This window comes from Pteropus medius, unplaced genomic scaffold (genome assembly GCF_902729225.1).
Source record: "Pteropus medius unplaced genomic scaffold, Ma_sr-lr_union100, whole genome shotgun sequence".
Taxonomy (NCBI): domain Eukaryota; kingdom Metazoa; phylum Chordata; class Mammalia; order Chiroptera; family Pteropodidae; genus Pteropus; species Pteropus medius.
The window spans coordinates 5,953,901-5,975,271 of record NW_024342647.1 but is presented as its reverse complement, the minus strand read 5'-3'; the positions used below and the strand labels follow the sequence as shown (position 1 = coordinate 5,975,271).

Genomic DNA, 21,371 nt, shown 5'->3' with positions numbered 1-21,371 from the left:
AATATTTGCCATGGAGATAATACCTAGGAAACAGAAGTTCTGACTTGAGTCCTACTAGGAATGTTTGACTGGGCCTTTCCAAACAGTAAAAGATGTGTTATAGAGAATTTAACAAATTCAGCAGTGAAAACTTGAGCACAATACATTCTTCAATAAACAAGCTTATGACAGGAGCAAAATAAATATGTGAGAGGATTTTCCAATGCTTCCAGTGTTTTAGGATAGTAGGAAATACCAGTTTCTTGAATAAACTTCCAAATCCACCAGATCGTCTATGGAACAGTTGGTAGACACTTGGCACAAAAATCCTTTTAGTGGAGAAGATGGGCAGGCCACTCTGGCCTCTACTATGCAAATCCTTTCCTGTATCCCAACTTGCTTGGTGCTCTCATGCAGATGCAGAAAGAGCATTTTATTTTCTTAATGAGTCATTAGTTATGATCATGGAGCCAGTCGAGGGTCACTGATAAAACATTGCTGATCTACCAAAAAATATTCTTCTAGGAGTTGGTCAGTCCGTGGAGAAAACATTCTCTTCTCAAGCTGGTTTTGTAGTTACTGAGAAACCTTTCCTTTCTGCTTTAAGTAAAGGGTATTTCCTCCAACTGAGATGCCCTTTTCTGAGGCTGTCTCTTGCCCGCCCACCCTCTTTCAGAACTGGCTCAGGCTTCACTTCCTTCATGCAGACTCTTCTGAACCAGGTGGAGGAGACCACACCCTCCTCTGTGCTCCCACTGAGCGCTGTGCTTCCTGTTTGGAGAAGCTGAAGGCTTTAGAGGCTTACTCTCCAAACTGAGCAACTGGAAATTTTTATTTAATTCTAACAACAAATACTGATCACATACCGCTACACCAATCACTGTGCTCAAGAGCCCCATCACACACCTCTGGTCTCTATATCCTCCAGGATACAAGGGGAAGAATGATTTCAGTGCCAAGTCTGCTTTCAGACCCATCTGTGAGGTCTCCTAGGGTGCTGAAGGTCACTCCGCATGTCACACTGACATACTTGCAGACTTCACAGAATGCTCAAAGTTAATATGTTTTATGCCCATGAACGCATTTGATCCTGGGAAACAAATTAGTGGATTCCTGCTTTACAGACAAGTCAACAAAGGCTAAGAGAGCAGAAATGCTCTTTTCATCCTTGACATATTAATACAGGAAAATCATACAGGTTAGAGGATTGAAGCACAGGAGGGAACTTCTCAATGTCCAGCCTCTCCCTCTAGGGAAGCAGCCTCAGCTGAACTGATTAGCTAATCCTACATTTAAATCCTGTGGACTACATTAAGAGAAAAATATCCATATAACATTCTGCATATAAAGTTGTAAATAAAACCTCAAAGTACATTTAGGTTAACTTTTCCACTTGGTGATTGGTTTTTTTTTTCCCTTAGAGAATAAGTCCATTGTCTCCTGGCATCAATCAAGGGTGTTGAACAGTTGGTCTAGTTAGCTAGAAATCTGTCTTCAGTCTTCTCAAGTGACCCAACCAGATGGATATCTGACACAGTCAGCAGCGTTCCAGAAACCCTACGTAACACTGTCAGAAGAAATTTATTTTTAGGACTCGAAGTTAGTCCTTGGTGTACGTTAAGACATATTTGACCAGGAGCCATCTGGTGATGTTAATGTAAATTTCGACTAGAGTCTGCCTTATTCTTCATGGTGTCTTCTAGGTTACGGTTGTGCCCAGAAGGTAGGTGCTCAAGAAAACTGGTGAATGCTATTGTAGTTTTGATATGCCTGTGGGACTCATACTTACTTGTTTTGACTCTTGTCTACATAATAAAGTGTAAGGTAGTTTTTATCATTTGCCATAGATAGCATGAAAACTAGCTTTTTTTTTGGAGAGCATTCATGAAAATACCAGCTTTAAAATTTTTTTTTTTTTAGGCAAGGCATTAAAGTCCGTGTTTGGGGAAACCGATCTGAGATTTCTCCTCTGAAAGGTTTACACTGTTTTCTGTGGCTTTGGATTTTATTCAAGACTTTTGCACTGAAGAAAATGCTTCATAATTGAATTGAACGACAACTGGGCCCACTGGTGTAGTAGAAAGGTGTGGATATGTTTTGAGTAGATCTCATCCTTTCATTTGGTGACCAGTGTTTAAAAGTTTAGAAACTCATCACTTCTAAGCAACTACAATAGTATGTCTGCTTTCTTCTGCCTTCTTCCAGTTAGTATTCTCATCAGTAATGCATTTAAAGTGTGAACTCTTGGGCCCTAAATTTCATAGCTAAACCACTATCTCTCTGGAATGCTCCAAGAAAACCCCGGCTATAATTATATATAAATGAGGAAAAGTAGGTACTAGGAGGAAAGGACCTTCACACAATGATGTCTGCCTTGCCCCTATAGCAAGAAGGCTCCGAAGAAGGTCTTGTCTTCTTTTGTGTAATCCACCAAAGAGATGTCACTGACGTTTACCATCAGCTTGTCCCCTTCTTGTAAGGAGAACATGGCCCCTAGGTAGATGGGTTGGAACCAGTTGCTACCTCTTTCACACACTGTCTTGGTCCCCATTAGGAGCTGGGTGGGGTCAGGGTAGCTGTCCGTTACCTTGGTGATGACTACGATGATGACGTCTGGTCTGTTCAGTCTGTGCCCTTGGCTGATCTCACCACACTTAGATGTGGTGCCTCGGAATGTGACCTGGGAGTAAACGAAGTAGTCTCCCGACTCTGGGATCACAAGGAATTTATTGGTGTAGTTCATTCGGTTCTTAGTGAAGGCCAAGCCAAGTTCATGTTCCCAGTGCAGAGCTGGAAATTGATTTTTTAAAGGCTGTGTGGGAGTTTGTCTCACAACTGCAAAGACAAGAGAGAGATTTATTTTGTTTGTGTTAGAACCTGCGGACTTTGCAAAGAGTGTCTCATATCATTTTTAAAGAGTAAAGTGATGAACTAAAACCCATAGCTAACAAGCTGTTGGAGGAGGAACGAGTGTGGATGTGTGTGTGGATAATTATTCAGAGAGTAACATCTTAGGCTGGTGACCTGAGGCAACTTACTTTGCCATTCTGAGCCGGAGTTTTCTTACTTGACAATTAAAAATTTTACCTGATCCCTGTGATCCTGGAAAACAATGAAAGTTAAGAAATCTCCTCACTCTTCCGTTTTGTAAAACGGCTTACTATCAAAAAGTACTCTTCCCCAAATGACTTAGATAAGATTGGGGAATCCCACCCCTTCCCCCCTTGTTTACCTAGGACAAGTCCAGACATCAAACCCTCCACTTTCCCATTCTTTGCCTCATAAATGATTAACCAAACTCTTTTATCCTTACTAATTCATCAAAAACAAAATGCTCATTAACCAAACTGATGAAGCTTCTCTCCTTCCTCCAGGACCCCCAAACTTTGGCCCACCCTCAGCCTGAGCCAGTATAGTCTCTCCCAATAATAGGCTGGCCTCTAAAATATCCTCTGCTCCTATCATGACCTTTCTCCCTGCATCCCTACACTTGGTTCTTTCTAGCTTTGTGTACTCCTCTCTATAAAAGAAAAATCCTTTTAGCCTAACTCTTGAGACATTTGCAGACTTTATGATTAGGGGCTCCCCCTATTGAAATTGACCTCTCCATTCTGCAATAGTCCCTTCCCTACACCTCTTCCCCATCCTGCAATAATCCTTTTGCATAAACTCTCACCTTACTCTGTCAGGATTTGTTTTTTATTTGACGTTCCCTCCTCTTTTTTTTTTTTTTTAAAAAGGAGATAATATCTGTGGAAAGGATTAGAAGACATGGTATGTATAAAATCCCTATTTATTAGGAATATTATCTAAACTACATTCACTTTTACTAGGCTTTTTGCTTCAGACATGCTGTGCTACAAAGAGAGGGCATTTCATAGAGAGTCAGGTGTTTCTTGTCACTCCCTTTTAACATCGTGGTCCAAGACCACATGAAACCCAGGCAGTAATTAATAAAAAATCAACGTGCAGGGTAAATATTGGAACCAGAGATCCAGGACATTTTTGAAATCTTTCTTCCACATTAACAGGGACTAAATATAAGCCAATGTAATTGACTCGTGGAGTAACAGGGAACAGGGCTCTCAGCAACTAAGGCCCTGTTCCAATTCTGACTCTACAACATGTTAGGTTATTAATCAGCTTCTCCTCTTTGTCTCAATTTTCTGTCTGTGAACTGGAAATAAGTCTCCCTCACAGTACTGTTCTGAAGATCATGTTAATGAAAAAGACATGGATATTTTTATCATGATAGCCGGATACAGCATTACTTAATACATATTTATTTTCTTTCCTCAATTAAATTAGCATCTTTCATTTTGACAGATTAAAAAAAAAGCCTAATTTATTTTATATATATTTATATTTTCTTATGTTTTCATTATTTACACATATACATTTTATAGAACACGTGAATGCATGCTTTCATGAAGTATGTCTATAGCACGAAAATGAATAGAATCAAACCATTATTTTAAATAAGATAATCTGCAATAAAACTAATAATTTTCAGGAAAAATGAAAACACTTTTTAAATTCTGCAACTGCTTTTGAAATCCATAGTAATACCATTGTGTCCTATCGGTCACAGTTTGGGGACAGGTTATGTTTCAAGAAGCACTTAGTTACACCTGGTGGTTGACCAGAAACCTGGTTCCTGGATTTTTCTAAATCATCTTTCCCATTGCCAACTGGATTATTGTTTCTTTTGCAACTACAACACATGTTCAGAATGTGTGTGGTCTTCTCTAGCCCCTGTACTAAGTGGCCTCTGGAGAGCTCTGTTGCTTCTTTGTAAAATCTGTGAAAGGCATTTTTATTAGTCACCCGTGATAGTCTCTACTTCTTCTTTATTGGTGATGCAGTAGATGAAAAAAGAAAAACTCTTCCCACATGATACAAAAGCAAAAGTCATTTAGTCTCTAGATAAAGCAAGTTCTGTTAAATTGGCTTGCAATAAGCTGTGTCAACACAGCGGCAAGTAGGAGTTTGGGTAGGAAGTGTGTTGTGATGGAAACAGTGTAGTTCTGAGAGTCAAGCTCAGATCTCACTCTTCTTAGTCATGTGACTTGGAACAAGTGAATTTAGCTGCCCAAGTCTCAGTTTCCTCATGTCATTTGGCTTATATGCAGATTAAATGAACCATAGATGTAAAATGTCTACCACAGTGTCTGGTACATATTAGGAGTTCAATAGAACCTGTATTCCCTTATCAATTTCTACTCCTCCCATTTAATAGAAAATCAGTCTCTCCTATTCTTATAGGCAAGTGGTAAGTGATGGTGACTTGACATATCTCTGGTCCTAATTCTCACGCAAAACTCCCCACAAACAGCTTCCTCTGGATTAAATGTTAAGACAAATGTCTTGTCCAAGGATATCTCCCTGTGGGTTGCAAATTTTCTTATAGTTCAGGAGAGTATGCTTGCTTTTTTAACTCTAGTTTTCCAATGGGGTTTTAACATCTTTCTGCATTGTTTTGCTCATCCTTCGGGAGTCTTAGAGGTATGTACAACTCCAGATATGAGATGACAAAATTTCAACACTAGATTTGGGGAGCTGGCCAATTGGTGATATTATGAGATTGCTCTCAATTTCTTCATGTCAGTGGAAATTCTTTGGAAATACCTGCCTGAATGTAAATGTCCAATAACTTCATTTTGAGTAGGATATGGATGGACTCTATAAATTGGCAACTTGGGATTGTTCATTTTTGATCAGATTTTGAATTACGTGAATCTCAGAGTCTAAGGAAAGCCATTTCTGAGTGACTGAGTGTATTAATGAAAGAGAGAAACAGTAGTGAAAGGTAGGCGGCTGACAGAATCTGAAAGAAAATACCCAAGAAACCTGGGCGTTTGGATCTCTCAAAGAAGGAAGATATCTGAAAACCCTTAACTGAGGAGAGGAGTTTCTTATCAAAGGGTGTGGTTTCCAGTTTGAAGCTACTAGAGTAAGTTTTGGCAAACATGCTGAAAGAAAACTCAGGCCCATGACCCATGGTCTCCTGGAAAACACTCTAAGGAGAATTACCTGTCAGATGTGCCCTTGGCTTATCACCACCAGCGCCAGGAGGTACGTCTGTAATGAAGGAAAAAAAGCTTTCTATGAGTAAGAGGGTGACTGGAGTGAAGATAACATTTGAGGCATTGAATAAATCTTGGCCCCATGACTTTGGACAGGTTATCTAACCTGAGACTCTTCTTTTGTTATTTCTAAGATGGGCGCATCAATTCCTACCATGGATGGAGAGTGCTTAGGATGTATCCTGGCATATGGTCAGTGCTCAGTAAAGCTCATCTTGCCTTTGCTTTCCTCCTGTGGGAACTAACTGGCCTTTTGCCATCTCATTGGTCCTTTAACTATACCCACTGAGGCAGCTAGATTACCTGGACAAACGGGGTAGAAACTACTTTATAGCTATATGACCTTGATAGGTCCCTTTTCCTTTCTGGTTCTCTGTTTCTCTATCAGTTCTCCAGAAATCCTCAGAATTTCCCTTTGGCTCTTAGAGATGATTATATTGGATGAGTGTGTTCTAACTGCAGAGATAAAGATGATGTTGATGATAAAAAGGAAAAATCATTGCATACTTTTGATTTGCTAGGCATTGTTCTAATACCTTTATAGGAATTAACTAATTTAATCTAAATGACCCCTGGGAGGCAGTTACTGTTATAACCATTTTTCTAGGTGAGTAAACTGAGACAGAGACCCAGGAAATTATTTTCCCAAAGGTCATCAATTCCACAGGCCATGCACTTGGCCATGGCACCATTTTACCTTCTTAGCAGCTAAGCAGGCCCCTCACTTCTCCTCTGGGTTTGCATTCCTCTGAACTGCCTACGTACCAGAACTACTAGATATATTCTTGTTCCCCATATAAAAGGCATCAAATAAGAACATACTTACAAGCTCGCTGATGTGAAGGTCCAAACTCCTGTCCTTTTGGAGTCTATTGGGAAAGAAAGATATGGTTTAGACCATCTTTTGACCCCAACACCCACACAGCTGCCCGCAGTATGGATTTAATTCAGATGCTGCTGCTACCTAGCCTGGGTACTCTGGAATGAGGGAAATGCGAATGAAAATATTTGTTGGTTGGTGGGAATCCTGCACCAAGCTCTCCCCTTTCCTCCTGCAGAACCCTGGTGACCTTTTCCTCTGTTACGCTTGTCTCTGAAGCTCAGCTTTAAGTTTCTGTCCTGAGAGCTTTTCCTGTTCCATTCTAGGGCACTCCAACATCTTGTCATTGCTTCTATTATTTAAACAAACAGTGGCCCTTGCTTTATTTTCTTTTTTTCACCACAGTTTAAAAATTGGAACTATCGTTTAGAAAATGATATAAAAAAGAAGTAATGACTATATTCTCCTTCTCATCATCCTCTACAATCCTTCCTTGTTTCCTTGCAATACATGATGAGTTTTTCTTCATTGCAATCCTAGTTTGTGAGCCATTTCAGATACACGTGGGAATGAAAAAAATAACAGCTTTGGAGGGAGTCAGACCTGGACTTGAATCCATTCCACCATTTATTAACAATATGATCTTGAGCAAGACACTTTTCTCCTCTGAGCTTTGGTGTCCTTGTTTATTAAATAGGAATAATAACATCTGTAGCCCTAGATAACTCCCAGGTTTGAGATGAAGATTAACTCAGAATATGTGAGTCAGTACAGAGAATGTATGGAAACTGAAGGAACCATGATATACATGCCTGAATAGAAAGCTCAGGAGTAACACTAAGCTCTTAGCTTAGGAATAAAATCACCATTTTACACTTTACAATATTTCCAAATAACCTTCTCTGAAATGATTTTGACTCAACTGAGTCCTTTGATTTGGTTCTCATAACTGCTCAGTCCCCACAGTGATCCTCGCCGTCACCATGGACACTTGATCAGTTTTACATCTTAAAACCCATATATGTGTGTGTGAGTGTGCTTGTGAATGAGCAATTGTGTGTCTGTGTGACTTTAAGAGAAGACAGCTCCATCCGTAGGAAAGAGTGGTTCTGTATCTGTGTATATACACGTGTCTGTGATGTGGTGGTGTGTGCACAGATGTCTCTATGTGCATATGTGTGGCCATGTGGATGTGGTTGTGCCATTTCCAAGTCTAGGTCTACGAACAGTTCTGTGATAACAGTGATTTTGTTAGAACCCACACAGTCAGGCTCTTTTTACATCCAAGCCACATTACCTAACCTAACCTAAGCTCTCTTGAGGGCAAAGATCTTGTCTTTGATTGATGAACTGACTTCATAGTCTCTCTAGTTCCCTTTTCTCTGCTTCCTAATTCTGTTAATGGTGCCACTACTGCTTCCCCTCAGTTACCAGGCTTAAATTTGCTTTTCTTCTTTCATAAACCTAAACTGTCATTTCTATTTTGCAGTTTTTGTCTTTTGTGCCACCACTCTAGGTCTCAGCATGCTGCTCTCCTGGATCCTCCAAGAATCTCCTAAGAGATCTCTTCTGCATTGATTCTCTCCTTTTCTCTAATCCATCTCTTTTTCTAAAGCGTCACTTTATTGAGACATTTATCTTGGCATTCAAAGTCCTAATTTAACATCCCCATCCCAGAGGTGGGGGCATCAGGAGAAATTACTTCTGAACTGAGTTTTACAAGTCCCGTAGGTATTAGCCAGGTGATTAAAGGTAATGGCCATTTTTCAGAAAAGGCTAACAACTTGTGCAAGAGTAAGGAGGCCCAATCGAGTGTGGGAGCAGTTGGGAAATTGCAAAGATTTCTGCTGCCAGATAACTATATTACATACATTTAGCATAGGGTCATGAGTACAGTGGTCTTTGAAAAGCTAAACCCAATTAATGTGACTACTTGTCCAGCATCGATAACTTTGATGGGTTTGGAAGGAGGAGAAGGAGCCTAGAAATGAACTTACTTAACAAAGTATCCTGTTTCCTTACTTGCCATGCCAGTGGCAGAGCTGATGAAGAATTGGTCCTTTGGTAAGGCAGAAAGCTGAAGGCGGGGTTCTCAAAGAAAATGGGGAAGGGGGCGTTTGGTTACATCCCCTTGTGTAGAGAATGGTACCTTCCCTGGTTGGCCTTCTCTGCTTTACTCATTCTGCTGAGAAATCTTAACCATTCTGCTTATTTTTGGTGAAGAAGACACTCAGCTAAGAGTTTAGAGTGCTCCTTTTGGCTCACAGTCCCTTTGTCATCAACATGTATTTGGGAGTTTCAGTATCTTTCCCTATTTGCTCTGCTGGGTTTCTATGACTTGGGCACACCTTTTATTTCCGATTATGAAAGGATATGTATGGATTTTAGTGGCCTCAGAATGCCACTAAACATCTGGAGGCTGCAATAGTGCCAGCTGGCAGGTGTTGAAGAACACAACATTTTCAGAGTCCCCGAGACTCTTTTTCCAAGAACAACATCTAAAGCCTTCCATTGCTACTTCTCTTAATAATGATTCTATCATTGGAAGAAGATTATTGCCTCGGGAAGCAGAAATAAATGAAGAGATTTGACAAGAAGAAATAGTAGCTAATTTGGGGAAAGGTTTATGCATTTGAGCTGGCTAAGTGCCTACTTTCCAGATGGTTGCTGAAAACAACAGGCTAATAAAATCTTACTGTCCTCCTACCTTGACTCATTTCCATTGCTTTTGGGTTACTCCAGGGAATATAGGAAACAGTGCCTCCTAAAGGATGCTGGTTCCTGCAACATCGACTTCCAAATTTGTTTAGGCACAGCATTGAAGAGCATCCCAAAAGAATGTGATTTATTCCCCCTTAAATGCCTTCTCAAACCACTGGCTAAGAACCAGGATCCAATTTTATTTCCCTTCCTGAGCATTATCACTCCCTGAAGTGATATTTGTGATATTACTTATTTGTATGTTTATTACTTTTCTCTCTTAGTAGAATTCAAGCTGTAGGCAAACGTGTACCTGGCCTATCTTGCTCACCACTATATTCCTAGTGCCTCGGACAGTTGCATGTAAAGCCCTATCTTGTGCACCTTAGCAGATGATGAAATAAAATGGCCTTGGGATAAAACATTCTAGGTTGGCTTTATCCAATTGGAAAAATATGCTGATGCTTGGGCATCAGAAAGATAGGCAGAAAAAAAAGCAGAAGAAGGAGTAAGGTTCAGCTTCAGTGACTTTAGCCAGAGTTTTGCAATCCAGAAAAACTAAGAAAGAGACCTTTTTATTCGAGAGTACATGCAAACTTTGAGTTTTTGTTTAAATTAACAACAACAAAAAATTATTTTTAATATTAGAGGTAGGTAACTGAAACATTTCTTTTAGAACTGGGGCCTCTGCAGGTTTTCATCCTGCTCTGCTTGGAGCATAGTCATTGCTCCAGAAATGTGTGTTGAAAGTTGCGAGCTTTGGCTGAGTCAGAGCCAGAAAAGGCAACTGCATATGTTCATGGGCATACATGCCTACCACCACCAGCATTTCTTAGACAAAAGCAAGCTGGGGCATTTTGCCCCTTATTTCCTATAAGTCAGAGAATTTTTACTCTCATTTGATTTTCTTTTCTTTTCAATTTTATTTTTTTGATATGTTGATTGGTGATCCCTGACTCAAACTAACCATAACTGATTACTATAGGCATTTTTGAAATGACTCTAATACTTCATATAAAAAAGAAGGATGAAGGAAAGGAGGAGACTACTGTCTAGTGGAGTGCTGGCTGGTGCCAGGTCCTGTGCTGGGTGTTTATGTGTGTTCTTCATGTAATTGTCCAGCTACTCTCAAAGGAGCATCTCACCTTTTTATAGCATTTGTAAGCCAATGGTCAAAGAGTAAATGGAGGATTTGGGATCTGAACCTTTAGATCAAGTACAGAGCCTGGCACATATCAGGAACCTCATAAACAGTGGAACATACACAGTGGATGATTGAACCTGAAGCAAGATGGTCTTTGAGGTTCTCTTGCTGGCATTTCCCTGAGAAAAATTCCAGAGTGTATTTAAACTAATGACCTATTTAGCCTTTTTCTCATGTTCCATAGTCACTCTCTAGTATGTTTGTACACAGGAAGACATATCCATTTCTCTCCCTCATAAATTGCACAATTGCAAGGGCCTGAGTGTTTTAGGACTCATAATTTCCCTCCTGGAACAAATAAACAGACATTTGCCTCCTTGACTTTTCCTCTTGCTTCCCTGATTATACTTACACAGGGATAAAGCCAACCTAGAATGTTTTATTCCAAGGCCATTTTATTTCATCATCTGCTAAGGTGCACCAGATAGGGCTTTACATGCAATATTCAGAGTGGTGAAAAGCAAATAAATGGTGTTTGCCGCAGAACAAATGTGAAACCGCGGCTCTGTTATTTCCTAGTGGTCTGACTTTGGCATGTCACCTAACCTCAGTGAGATTGTTTCTTCATCAATAAAAGTAGATAATGATTCTTTCCTCCCAGGACTATTTCGATGGCTAAGAAAGACCATACACATAAAATGAATATCTAATTCATTTTTCTTCTTTCTTTGGGCTCAATAAATGCTTGGGATATGTGCTGTTGGTTCTGTAGAGTTTCTCTTTGGCTTTATCATTTCAGTGACAAACAGAAGCCACTTTTGTGTTTCTTTATGGCCAACAGATTTGGATCATTTAAGAGTTCTGGAAGGCTTCCTCCTTCTCCCCACAGGAGAGGCTTCCTCAGTCCACAGTTTGCTTCTGGACTTCTGCCTTTTCAGAATGCAAAGGGGTTGAGGGAATGGCATGTACACCCCACCCCACACATTTCACAACCCAAGCTAGTTGCTGCTGCCAGCTGCTGGGCCTCATTAAAGAGACCAGGCTGGAAGAAGATCTCTTGGCAGCCACTGTACTGCTGCAGCCAGGCAGTGTGTGGTCTGTTGAGGACTGTAAGGAACACTGGGTATTGAGCGATGTGTGTGTTTACTTTAAAAGGCGAATGAATGGATCCTGGAATTCCCAGCGGATGTTTGAGATTCACACTCACAGCTCCGCTTGCCCTCCTTTCTTTGCACTTATGCAGTTCACCCCCACTACCTTGTTTCTCTGCCCTTTGCCCACAGCCTGACCTTTGGGCTTCTGTTCCAGGAATGCCGGGACTTCCTGAGGCTACAGTAAAGGCAGCATCACTGAGTGCTCAGTGTTTTGTAATTTACAAAGAACTTATCTCGACTATCTGTTTGTTTCCTCTAGACAACACCCTGAGAAGCAATGCCTCCTATGACATCCCTATTTCCTCTAGACAACACCGAAAGGGGATTATTACTGTCATCATGCCAACCGAGGAAATAGCTCAAGTGAGATAAAAGGGCTCACCCAAGGTGAGCATCTATTTTATGGCAATCGCTTTTTGGATTTCTTCTTGCAGAATTCTTAGCATGATGCTATGAAGACAGCATGTTAACCTCTCCATGTTATTGACAGGAAGCATAAAGCTTAGGGAGGTCACGTACCTTGCGCATCTGTCCATTCTTCTCTCCATCCAGCAGACACTTAATAAGTACTTTCTGTGTGCTAGGTATACCTCGGTGCTCTCAGGGGAGGAAGGGGACTAGCATTTATTGAGTACTTACTATGTGACAGGCACTTTTCAGGGTGTCATTGGTGAATTCTCCTGACCACCTCAGAAGGTGAATAATTTGATAGGCTTATACCTAGAGGCAGACTAGCATAGCAGTTAGGAAGAATGTATATGGTGTGTTTGACCTCAATGTCACACTTTAACTGTATGACTTGCCGTGTAGCTGAACTAGTCTAAGCCTCAGTTTCATCATCTCTAGATGGAGAGAATAGTAATCCTTTCCTCATTGTGCGAGTTCAAGGATTAACTGAGATGATGCCTGTTGTAATAACAGCAACCATGTGTTGCATGTGTTTTTATGCCAGACAGCACACTAAGGACTTTATAAACATGATCTTATTTACTCTTCTCAAAACCATAAGTATGAAAAGCTTAGAATGGAGTCTGGTCTATAGTACATTATTGTAAGGTCACAACTGTGACGTGGTGGAGCCATGGCTTTCTCTCAAGTCTGTGTAACTGTGAATCCTGAGCCAGCATCACTGTGGGGTCCTGTTCTAGGGGGAGATACGGTGTTCTCAGGAGCATGTGTTTGTGGGGGGTTAGTGGGGTGCAGGGAATAAGGGCCAAGAGCATAGCCGTGATTTTCAGGAAGGAGTGGAAATGAGATTGGAGGAAACCAGGGAGAACATGGGAGAGAACGTGTGTGGGTGATTCCGGTAGGACCTGGAAGCGAAGGACAGAGATGGGGCACTGGTAGAGTCCTGAGAAACAATGCCTCCTATGACATCCCTGACAATTCATTGCATAATACTGAGTGCCCACTCTGCATCAGGCGTGGGGTCGAGCCAGTGTGGTGCGTTCTGTGATGCCTGGAGCACAGTGTCTGGAGAAGATGGAGGCCTGGCTTCAGGGCGCCTGTGGTTCAGTGGGGTCTGTGGACCAATCTGGAGTACAGTGGAAGCCACTAAGGACCTAAGGAAGGCCCAGGCCATGGTCAAGTGCAGCTAGGTAAAGAAGGGATTTGAATGTAGGTTTAGGGTGCAAGACAGGGTGGAGAACAAGGCACGGAGATAGCTCACAAACATCAGAGACCAAGAAAAGCCTTTCAGTGCCAAAACCTGCTCTCTGGCCTGGTGATGGCAGATTCCAGAGCAGATGGAGAAGTTGTTTTCTATGAGGTAATTTCCATGAGCAGGGAAGTTCCCTAATTACCATTTACTAATCCTTTACTTTCTGCCAGACACCTTAAATACTTTATTTCTAATTATCTTTATTTCATGCATAAAGAAGCTAAGGCCCAGGAAGGTTAGGTAACATGGCTAAGAAGTGGCTAGGCCAGAATTCAAACTGGGTTTGAACCTCTGACCCATGATTTTTCCAAGATGCAAATCTACCTAACAATCTCCGGAAGTCTAAATACCTAAAACATTTTAACGTATCTGTTTTTTTGTTTGTTTAAGTAACATATACATTTTGTATACAAGGGTATATGTTTAAAAATGTCTCCCCTGGTTCCCCCACCTGGACACTAGCAGAGTCACCAGTTTCTTTTGTCTTCCCCGAGATAATCTGTGCATTTATAAACATATTTATATATGTGAATATGTTATCTTTTTTAGAAATGAAGTGTTTCATGTTCTATATGCCATCACGCACTTTGTTTTTTTTTCTTTATGACATCTCTAAGAGAAACTTTCCTTCCTTACATATAGAGATGCCTCATTTTTTAAAAAAACAGTGACAGCTTCAGTCTTCCATTGCATGGAAGGACCGTATTTATGGACACATCACCTAAAGGCATTAATCCCAAACCTTTTCACATCTAATTTTGATTTCTGCTCTGTAATGTACCTGATTAATGAGTTTGTCACACAGAATCTTTTCTTATATGACCCTTAAGAAAGAATCCAGTTTAAAAGATATATTTTTAAAAGTCTTGAACTGTTCTTGTTGCTGCTTCTAAAAACTCGAAACATCCCCACACCAGTTGCTGTTGCTTTTCCAATGTCTGTATCTGGGGACCCAGCAAGCATGTAGTCCGTCCTGTTTTCTGGTAGAATGAGGCAGAGCGACCGTAGAAATAGAATCTAGGTCTGGCTCTGCCCTCTTAACATGCTCTATGACTCTGAACTTTTCCTTTCCATCTCTGATCCTAGGTTTCTTTAACTGTAAAATGAGGAGATTGGACTAGATCAAGGGTCAACAAACTTTTCTGTAAAGGGCCACATAGTAAACATTAACCTGGCAGGCAGTGTAGCCTCTGTCACAACTACCCAACTCTGCTGTTGTGGGTTGAAAACGGCCATAGACAATGCATAAGTGAATGGATGTGGCTGCATTCCAATAAAACTTTATTTACAAAAAACAGGAAGTGGGTGAGATTTGGCCTCTGGGCCATACTTGCTGACCCCTAGGCTATGGGTGTTTCCATCTCCTAGTTCTTTTCTACTTAGAGGAATGAAATGGACAAACACACACCCAGTGTCCATGTCGGTAGGCACTCACTGGGGGCCTTATGGAGATTACTTGGAATCCTCACAGCACTTGTCAGGTAGATAATATGAGAAAATTGAACCTCAGAGAGGTTACGTACTTTGATCGCTTTTTTTTTTTTTTTCCTGAGCCCCTTTGAGCCTCAACTCCTTTTCATGTTAGATTAGAAGAGATTCTTAGCAAGGCCAGTCTTTTGTGGTTGGTGCAAGGATGGAATGAGGAAGTCTCTGAGAACAGTCGTGGGAGAGGGAACAGCCAAGTAAAGACTGGGAACAGGAGAATATTTGAGTGCTGGAGAACTGAGGGGAGCCAGGGTGGCTAAGAGGCCAGTGATGGGGAAGGGAAGAGGAGGGAGAGTGGTAAAAAATGAGGCCACAGAGGCAAGGCCATGACACAATCCAGTGAAAGCTTTCAGAGAATCATTTTGGCTCTTGTATGGAGACTCAAGCCCAGGCTTGTCTTTACAGAATTTCTTGTTTTAATGCGGGTGATCCATTCATTCATCTATTAAAGGAATGGATGGAAATTGCTTTCAGTGATCATAACGCTTGATTGTGAGTGGGGAAACAACATGAAAACCAAAAGAGCCGTGGACTTGCCGACTCTGAGACCTAGCTTGGTCTCTTTCCAGCCTTGTGACCTTGGGTCCTCACATAAACTCTCTCGTTTCAAGTTCCTCATCTGCCAAGTGTGACTGCTCACACCCTCAGTGCATCTCTGGGTTGCTGTAAATATCCGGTGGGATCATGTTTGTGAGAGCTCTCTACAAATGTGAAATAGGAGTCAACACCATGTCGTTCTTATTGTTATTATTATCATTGGCCTATCCTCTGCTGCTGGGCTTGCTAAGAATGTATTAGAAAGGCTGTGAGATCCTCCTCTCTTAATTCTCCTTGTGTTAGGGTTGAATTAACTTGGGCCTGGCCCACTACGTACTTGGGGATGGAAAACTCATCCCATGAACAATCTCAGATTCCATGAGTCTAGTTGAAGGCTGTGGGCAGAAGACAGTGGAATTTGGTTGGGGGAGGTAAAGAGAAGAAGGGAACAAGGGCTGAGACATGAAGGAGAGGGGCCTGCAGGGGGAGACTGAGGTGGTTATTTGTCCCCAGGTGAGTTTGAGAGGATCTACTCAAAGGGATTGCAGTGGGTCTTTGTATTTGTAGGGCTTGTGGAATGTCCCTGGCTTATGGGGAGACTGATCTGGGTTCAAGTTCTAGATGTAGGTTTTACTAAGTGAAGGATCTAGATCATAAGGACAAAAGCAGGTTAAAACTAAGAGGCTTACTTAGTTCTCCCTGCCGAAAGGAAAGATTTCTTTTCTCATCTTTTTCCTAGAGCATTTAACTTTAGAAAAACGTGTACGTAAGTTTCTCTTTGAAATATATATTAATCCTTTTGGAGACCAGATGAGCCTTTTTTTCTCAGTGAACTAACTGGGAGCTATCTTTTGGAAATCAGAAGAGCAGCTTGACACTGTGGAGGAGAGCACTGAGCAGGGTGTCCAGTGGTCTGGTTTCCAGCTTTAGGCTAGACAACCTTAAAAGGCCTCGTTTCTTCCAATGGCCTGATGGGCTTTTATGTGTAATGGAGTTGGTGGCCAGGACCTCAGGTGTAGCACTCTTGCCACCAGTGTCTTCCTTCCCTCCTTCAGACGCCCTTTCCTGAACCACCACTACCCCCAAGGCTGGGGTAGGGGGACATCTGGAATTCCACAGCACACAGCCTATTTTCTTGTCTTGCATCAGACTTGGAGCTCTCTGAGGCCAAGATCGAGTTTTCTCAGTAGCTGTCTGGTGCCTGGCATAGAGTGACAGTCACATCACAGTAACTGTGTGAGTAGAGCTCTCTCCATTCCCAAGTACCAACTGCTCCCACCTGCCTTCCTAGTGCTGTCAAAGAATTGATATTAGTATCCTTTTTTGGTAGAAAAGGAAACAGGCTCAGACAAATGCAGCCACATGCCTATTTTCATGTGGCCAGAGGTGGCAGAGCTGGGATTCAAATTCACATTTCACTGTCACATCCATCCAGGCTCTGCGTGGTGACTTGGGTTTCCCTCCTTGTATCCCATCTTTCATTTCCTCTGACTTGGTTATTATCCCTTAGCCCCTCCAGATACCCTCTCTGCCCTTCTCGGCCCTTCCCGGTGCCCTGCAAGGCTGATCACTGAACACACGTGCCCGCTGGGAGCAGAATGGCAAGTTTTCCCTCCTTTTTTATGCTCCCTCCCTGCTGTTTTGACAGATTACAGGCCTTTCCCCTACTCAGCCCCCAGCTCCTCCAGGCAGCCCTCCCCGCTTTCATTTTAGGTTTCCTTGGGTTCCTCTAAATCTCTTCCCTCCTTTTGCCCTTTCCGGCCAAAGTGTGGTGATGGGCCTCCCACTGTTGCGAACGCCAAGATGCTCTCAGCCCCAGAGGCTCCCTTTATTCTGTCTGCATCTCAGCATACAGACCCTTCTTTGAACCCATTTTAAATTCTTTAAACTTTCTTCTTTAAACTCTCTTCTTTGAATGGGCCAGCTGTTTCTTTTCAGGACCCCCATTGTTACATGTGCCTCACCCCCATTTCCCTTCCTCTTCTGATGCGCCAAGAAGTACATCTCCCGGCCAAACCACAGCTCCAAATGTCCTCACATGTCCACTCTCCCAGGAGATGCTTTAACTATAATCGAATGTAGATTTAGCCCTTTCATGTCATGAATACCTACAATAGGGCAGCACTCAGTGCCTTCCCTCATAGGCTTCCTGTAAAGTGACAGCTTGTCTCTCAAACTCTCTTTCTGACTTGGCAAATTTTTGCCCCTTTCTGGACTCTATTTATCTGAAGGTCTTCTAGATCAACAAAGATATTCTCTGGCTTCTGCCTATACAGGTGATCCCAGACATCATCCTGGGCAGAGGGAGTGTTTCCCTTCAGAACGCAGGAGAGCTCAGGTTGTTGGAGTCGCTCAATGCCTCATCAAAAACAGTCTCTTCTAGCTGAAGAGGGAGAGAATCCCCTGGCACTGACTAGACACGGCCATCATTCGATTCCCGGGAAGCAGCACCGTGGAGGTTCGGGACTCACAGCCTGACCTCCCACGCCCTGCAGGCCTCCTCTAACATAAACAGCATTTTCTGGTTGTCCGCATATTTCTACACTTTCTGAACCATGGCATGTGGCCATGGATGCTGCCGCCTGAATCGCGCACATTCTGTTTGCTGACTTTGGTGGAGCAGCGAGAGTTACACATTCACCATGGCTTGCTCACCACCTCTCTGCTTTGAAGTTGGCCAGTATTGCTCAGAAGCCAGGTTTCCAATTAAATCCATTGAAAACTCTGTTTTCTTCTCTGGAATTTAATACTTTGGACTGAAGTTAAAGCAGCCATCAACAGATTATGCAAGAGCATTTTTTTTAAAGGGATATTACTTGAATGGCACATTCTTCAGGCTGTAACGTTTTTGTTGTTCCTAGTGCAGAATTATACATTTTAGCCTTGACACCTGTACCCCCTCATTGTTCTCCCTAGACCTTATGTATATTTTTTGACTAAGCTCCTCCCAACCCCCATAACCCCTAACCCCAGCAAGACCATCTGGCAGACAGTTCTTTCTTGAGCATTGAAAAAGTATTCTAAACCCAAGAAAGGGGGTTGATTAAATAAATTATAGCAAATACATATACAGGAATATAATACAACCACTTGTATTATCCTCATGCTGCTGTGACTTTATTAACAATAAATTCAATGATAACAAATTGGGACATTCAAAATAATTCCATCTTATTAAAAATATGAAATTACGTACTCCAAAACGTTAACATTTTAGAGTGGTTACCTCTATGGGGTTATGGGTAATAATAATTATTATTTCTTTTCCACATCTGTGTTTTCTGACTTTTTTCAATGACCATGTGTTAGTTATGTAATTTAAAGGGGTTTTTTTTTTCCAAAGAAAAGGAACATTCCCAAATTATCAGTGAACTATGATTATAATTATCTAAAAATATGTGGCTTGAAAGTGTTCCCATATAAGCATAGAAAGGGACAATTCATTTCCTGGAAATATTGAGAACAAACCCCAGATGGGCCTCTCCACCCCTCACAATCCATATTTCCTTTGCATGTAGACGTAAGAAAGAAAAGGAGCCTGACAGTCAAAGAGCTCTGTCCAGGGTTGCAATAGGTGCCAGAAGCCTGCAGAGGGTCTACCGATCCCCCAGGCAGTGGAAAGTCTTGCTTACCTGGAACACACAGGCCTCTCCTTGGGCCCGGAGCTGGCCAACGAGCAGGTAGGTGGTGAGTCCTGCCAGGATGGGGAGCAACACCAGGCAGCAGGTGAGAGCCCAGCGGGTGCTGCTGCTCTTGGCTGCGAGCCCAGCTCTGGCCTTGGGCCTGCAGCCGCCGTCCTCCGGCAGCATTTCCATGCTGGCTCTTTCCCCAAAGCCCAGCCCCTGATCCTCTGCCATGCTCCTCCTGGTCCTGGAGACGGCTCTGACTCCTTCTGGGCAGAGAGACCCCCCATTAAATAGAAGACCAGCTCTCACAGTGGGTGAATTAATTACTGCCTACTCCTCCCCCTGGCCTTCCCTTCTCTCCCCCTACAACACACTGCCCCGCCTTGCTAGGGAATGCACCGCCTACAACAGAAACCAAGTTTGGTTTAAGAAAAAAAAAAGAAGAAGAAGAAAGCTTCCCAAGTGTATTTACGTACAGTGTGCTCATGTGCTCCTTCCTTCACTTACAGAAGGAAGTCAGGAAAGTCCCTGCAGGAGGAGAAAAATAATTCATCAAGTCAATGGGTGGAGCAAATTAAAAGATACCTGTTTCTGTGCTGGAGGGCTGCCAGTATGCCAGTCTGGGGAGTGTGCTTCTTCTGGAAGTGAAAGTGAGGGATGGGGAGGTGTGCGATGTGGCTTGCAGACTGGGAAATGGAAATCAAGGTTGCATCACCACTTTTCAAAGTGCTGCCAAGCCCTCGTCATTTTTGAGCCTTGTAGGAGCCCGTTCCCATTGCACAGATGGGAATACCAAAGTTCTGGAAGGCGAAGGCATGTGTCCTAGGTCGTCCAGGGATTAAGACAGAGAAGCTAGGGACATGCTCGTGTTCTAAATCATGGCTTGGGGTCCTCGCCTCTGCCACACAACTACCTGTGAAAGGAAAGTAAGTTTCTAGCCTGTGTTGACCAATTGTCTAGGCAGAGTATGAAGTCATAGAGGTGACACTCTGTGAGGAGAGGACATTGACTTCTCTTTTTGGATTAGTCCAAAGTTGATTGAACACCAGGGACTGGCCTTGCCCACAGTTGGGTATGTATGGGGCCCACAACATGTAATAAAGGCTGACATTTATTAAACACTTGTTGTGCTAGTTACTGTTATGAGTTCAATGTATCAATGAAATTGTTCAATCCTGAGATAACCTTGCGACATAATAATATTATTATTCCCACTTAACAGTTAAGGAAATTGAAGCATAGAGAGTAAGCAGTAAAGTCAGAATTGGGACTTGGGCAAGCTTACTCCACATCACCTTCCCATTACACTGCCCTGTACGTGCTGCTGTGTAGTGTATGTACACAGACACCTGCCCCAGTACTATTCAGCAGGAGGTCCTCCTTCCAGTTAGGGGTTGGGGAGGCTTCCTGGAGAAAGGTGCGGTCCTGGAACTAGACCTTGCAGCTTCGAGAGGGTGATCTTAGAGAAGAGTGAGGGACCCTGCAAACAGATGGGTAACAGAAAGAGACAAGCTCAAGGATATCTCGTGGAATTTGGTGGAAACCAGTCGTTGCTTCTCCTGCTTAGATCACAGCCTGAACCCTTCAGGCTACTTGGAAAGGCCTTTTATAACCTGGTTCCTGCCAACCCATGTCCAGCCTCATCTCTCACTACTTTCTCAAGCTGCAGTTCACACCCCACAATGCACTATGGACTAGCTGCTTTGTTGTACACACTCTTCCCTTCACCGTGAAAGCTTCCAGTCTTTTCTCTTCATATCGCCACTCTCCTCTATTTTCAACTTCATGTAGAAAATTTTCCTGCATCTCCCTGCCTCTAAGATTGGGTGAGATGCTCATCCATGTTCTTTATTTTATTTTGTTTTGTTTTATTTTATTTTTATTAGTTTTAAGTATACAGTACATTGGTTAGTTACTTACATAGTTTATAAAACGATCCCCTTAATTACTCCTTCTCTCCTCTGGCTCTCCATCTAGCCATTACATTAATGCTAACTGCAGACTTCTTATCATTGAATATTTCATACTAGACTGTGATTGACTATTTCTCCCCACCCCCAATTAAACCATCAGATCTATGAGGACAAGTACTAGGTTACATTCCTTCCCTGTGGCTATAGCACCTAACAGTGACTGTCACATAATAGACTCTGAACCAACATCTGTTGAAATACGCATCT

The 21,371-nt window shown here is 42.4% G+C and overlaps 1 protein-coding gene across 3 annotated transcripts; it reads right to left on the bottom strand.

Annotated features, from left to right (window-relative positions):
- Positions 1-786: 786 nt before the first annotated feature.
- Positions 787-19,865, bottom strand: TNFSF15 (TNF superfamily member 15). 3 transcript variants are annotated; one of them, XM_039866784.1, is made up of 5 exons: positions 19,777-19,865; positions 19,198-19,457; positions 6,892-6,934; positions 6,013-6,060; positions 787-2,814 (listed from the first exon to the last, which is right to left on the bottom strand). In XM_039866784.1, exons 2-5 carry the CDS (start codon positions 19,420-19,422, stop codon positions 2,360-2,362), a joined length of 771 nt encoding a protein of 256 aa, XP_039722718.1. In that variant the 5' UTR covers positions 19,423-19,457; positions 19,777-19,865; the 3' UTR covers positions 787-2,359. The 3 variants fall into 3 exon arrangements, with proteins under 3 accessions (XP_039722718.1, XP_039722719.1, XP_039722720.1); XM_039866785.1 differs by lacking the exon at positions 19,777-19,865 and adding an exon at positions 19,668-19,682; XM_039866786.1 differs by lacking the exons at positions 6,013-6,060; positions 19,777-19,865 and having other exon boundaries at positions 19,198-19,582.
- Between the last annotated feature and the right edge of the window lie 1,506 nt (positions 19,866-21,371).

Excerpts from the sequence above, each read along its gene's own strand:
- TNFSF15 (XM_039866784.1), bottom strand. The coding sequence starts at position 19,422 with ATGGCAGAGGATCAGGGGCTGGGCTTTGGGGAAAGAGCCAGCATGGAA. Across the intron at positions 6,935-19,197 it reads GAGAGGCCTGTGTGTTCCAG|ACTCCAAAAGGACAGGAGTT; the intron begins GTAAGCAAGACT and ends CTTTCCCAATAG. Across the intron at positions 2,815-6,012 it reads GCCAAGGGCACATCTGACAG|TTGTGAGACAAACTCCCACA; the intron begins GTAATTCTCCTT and ends TTGTCTTTGCAG.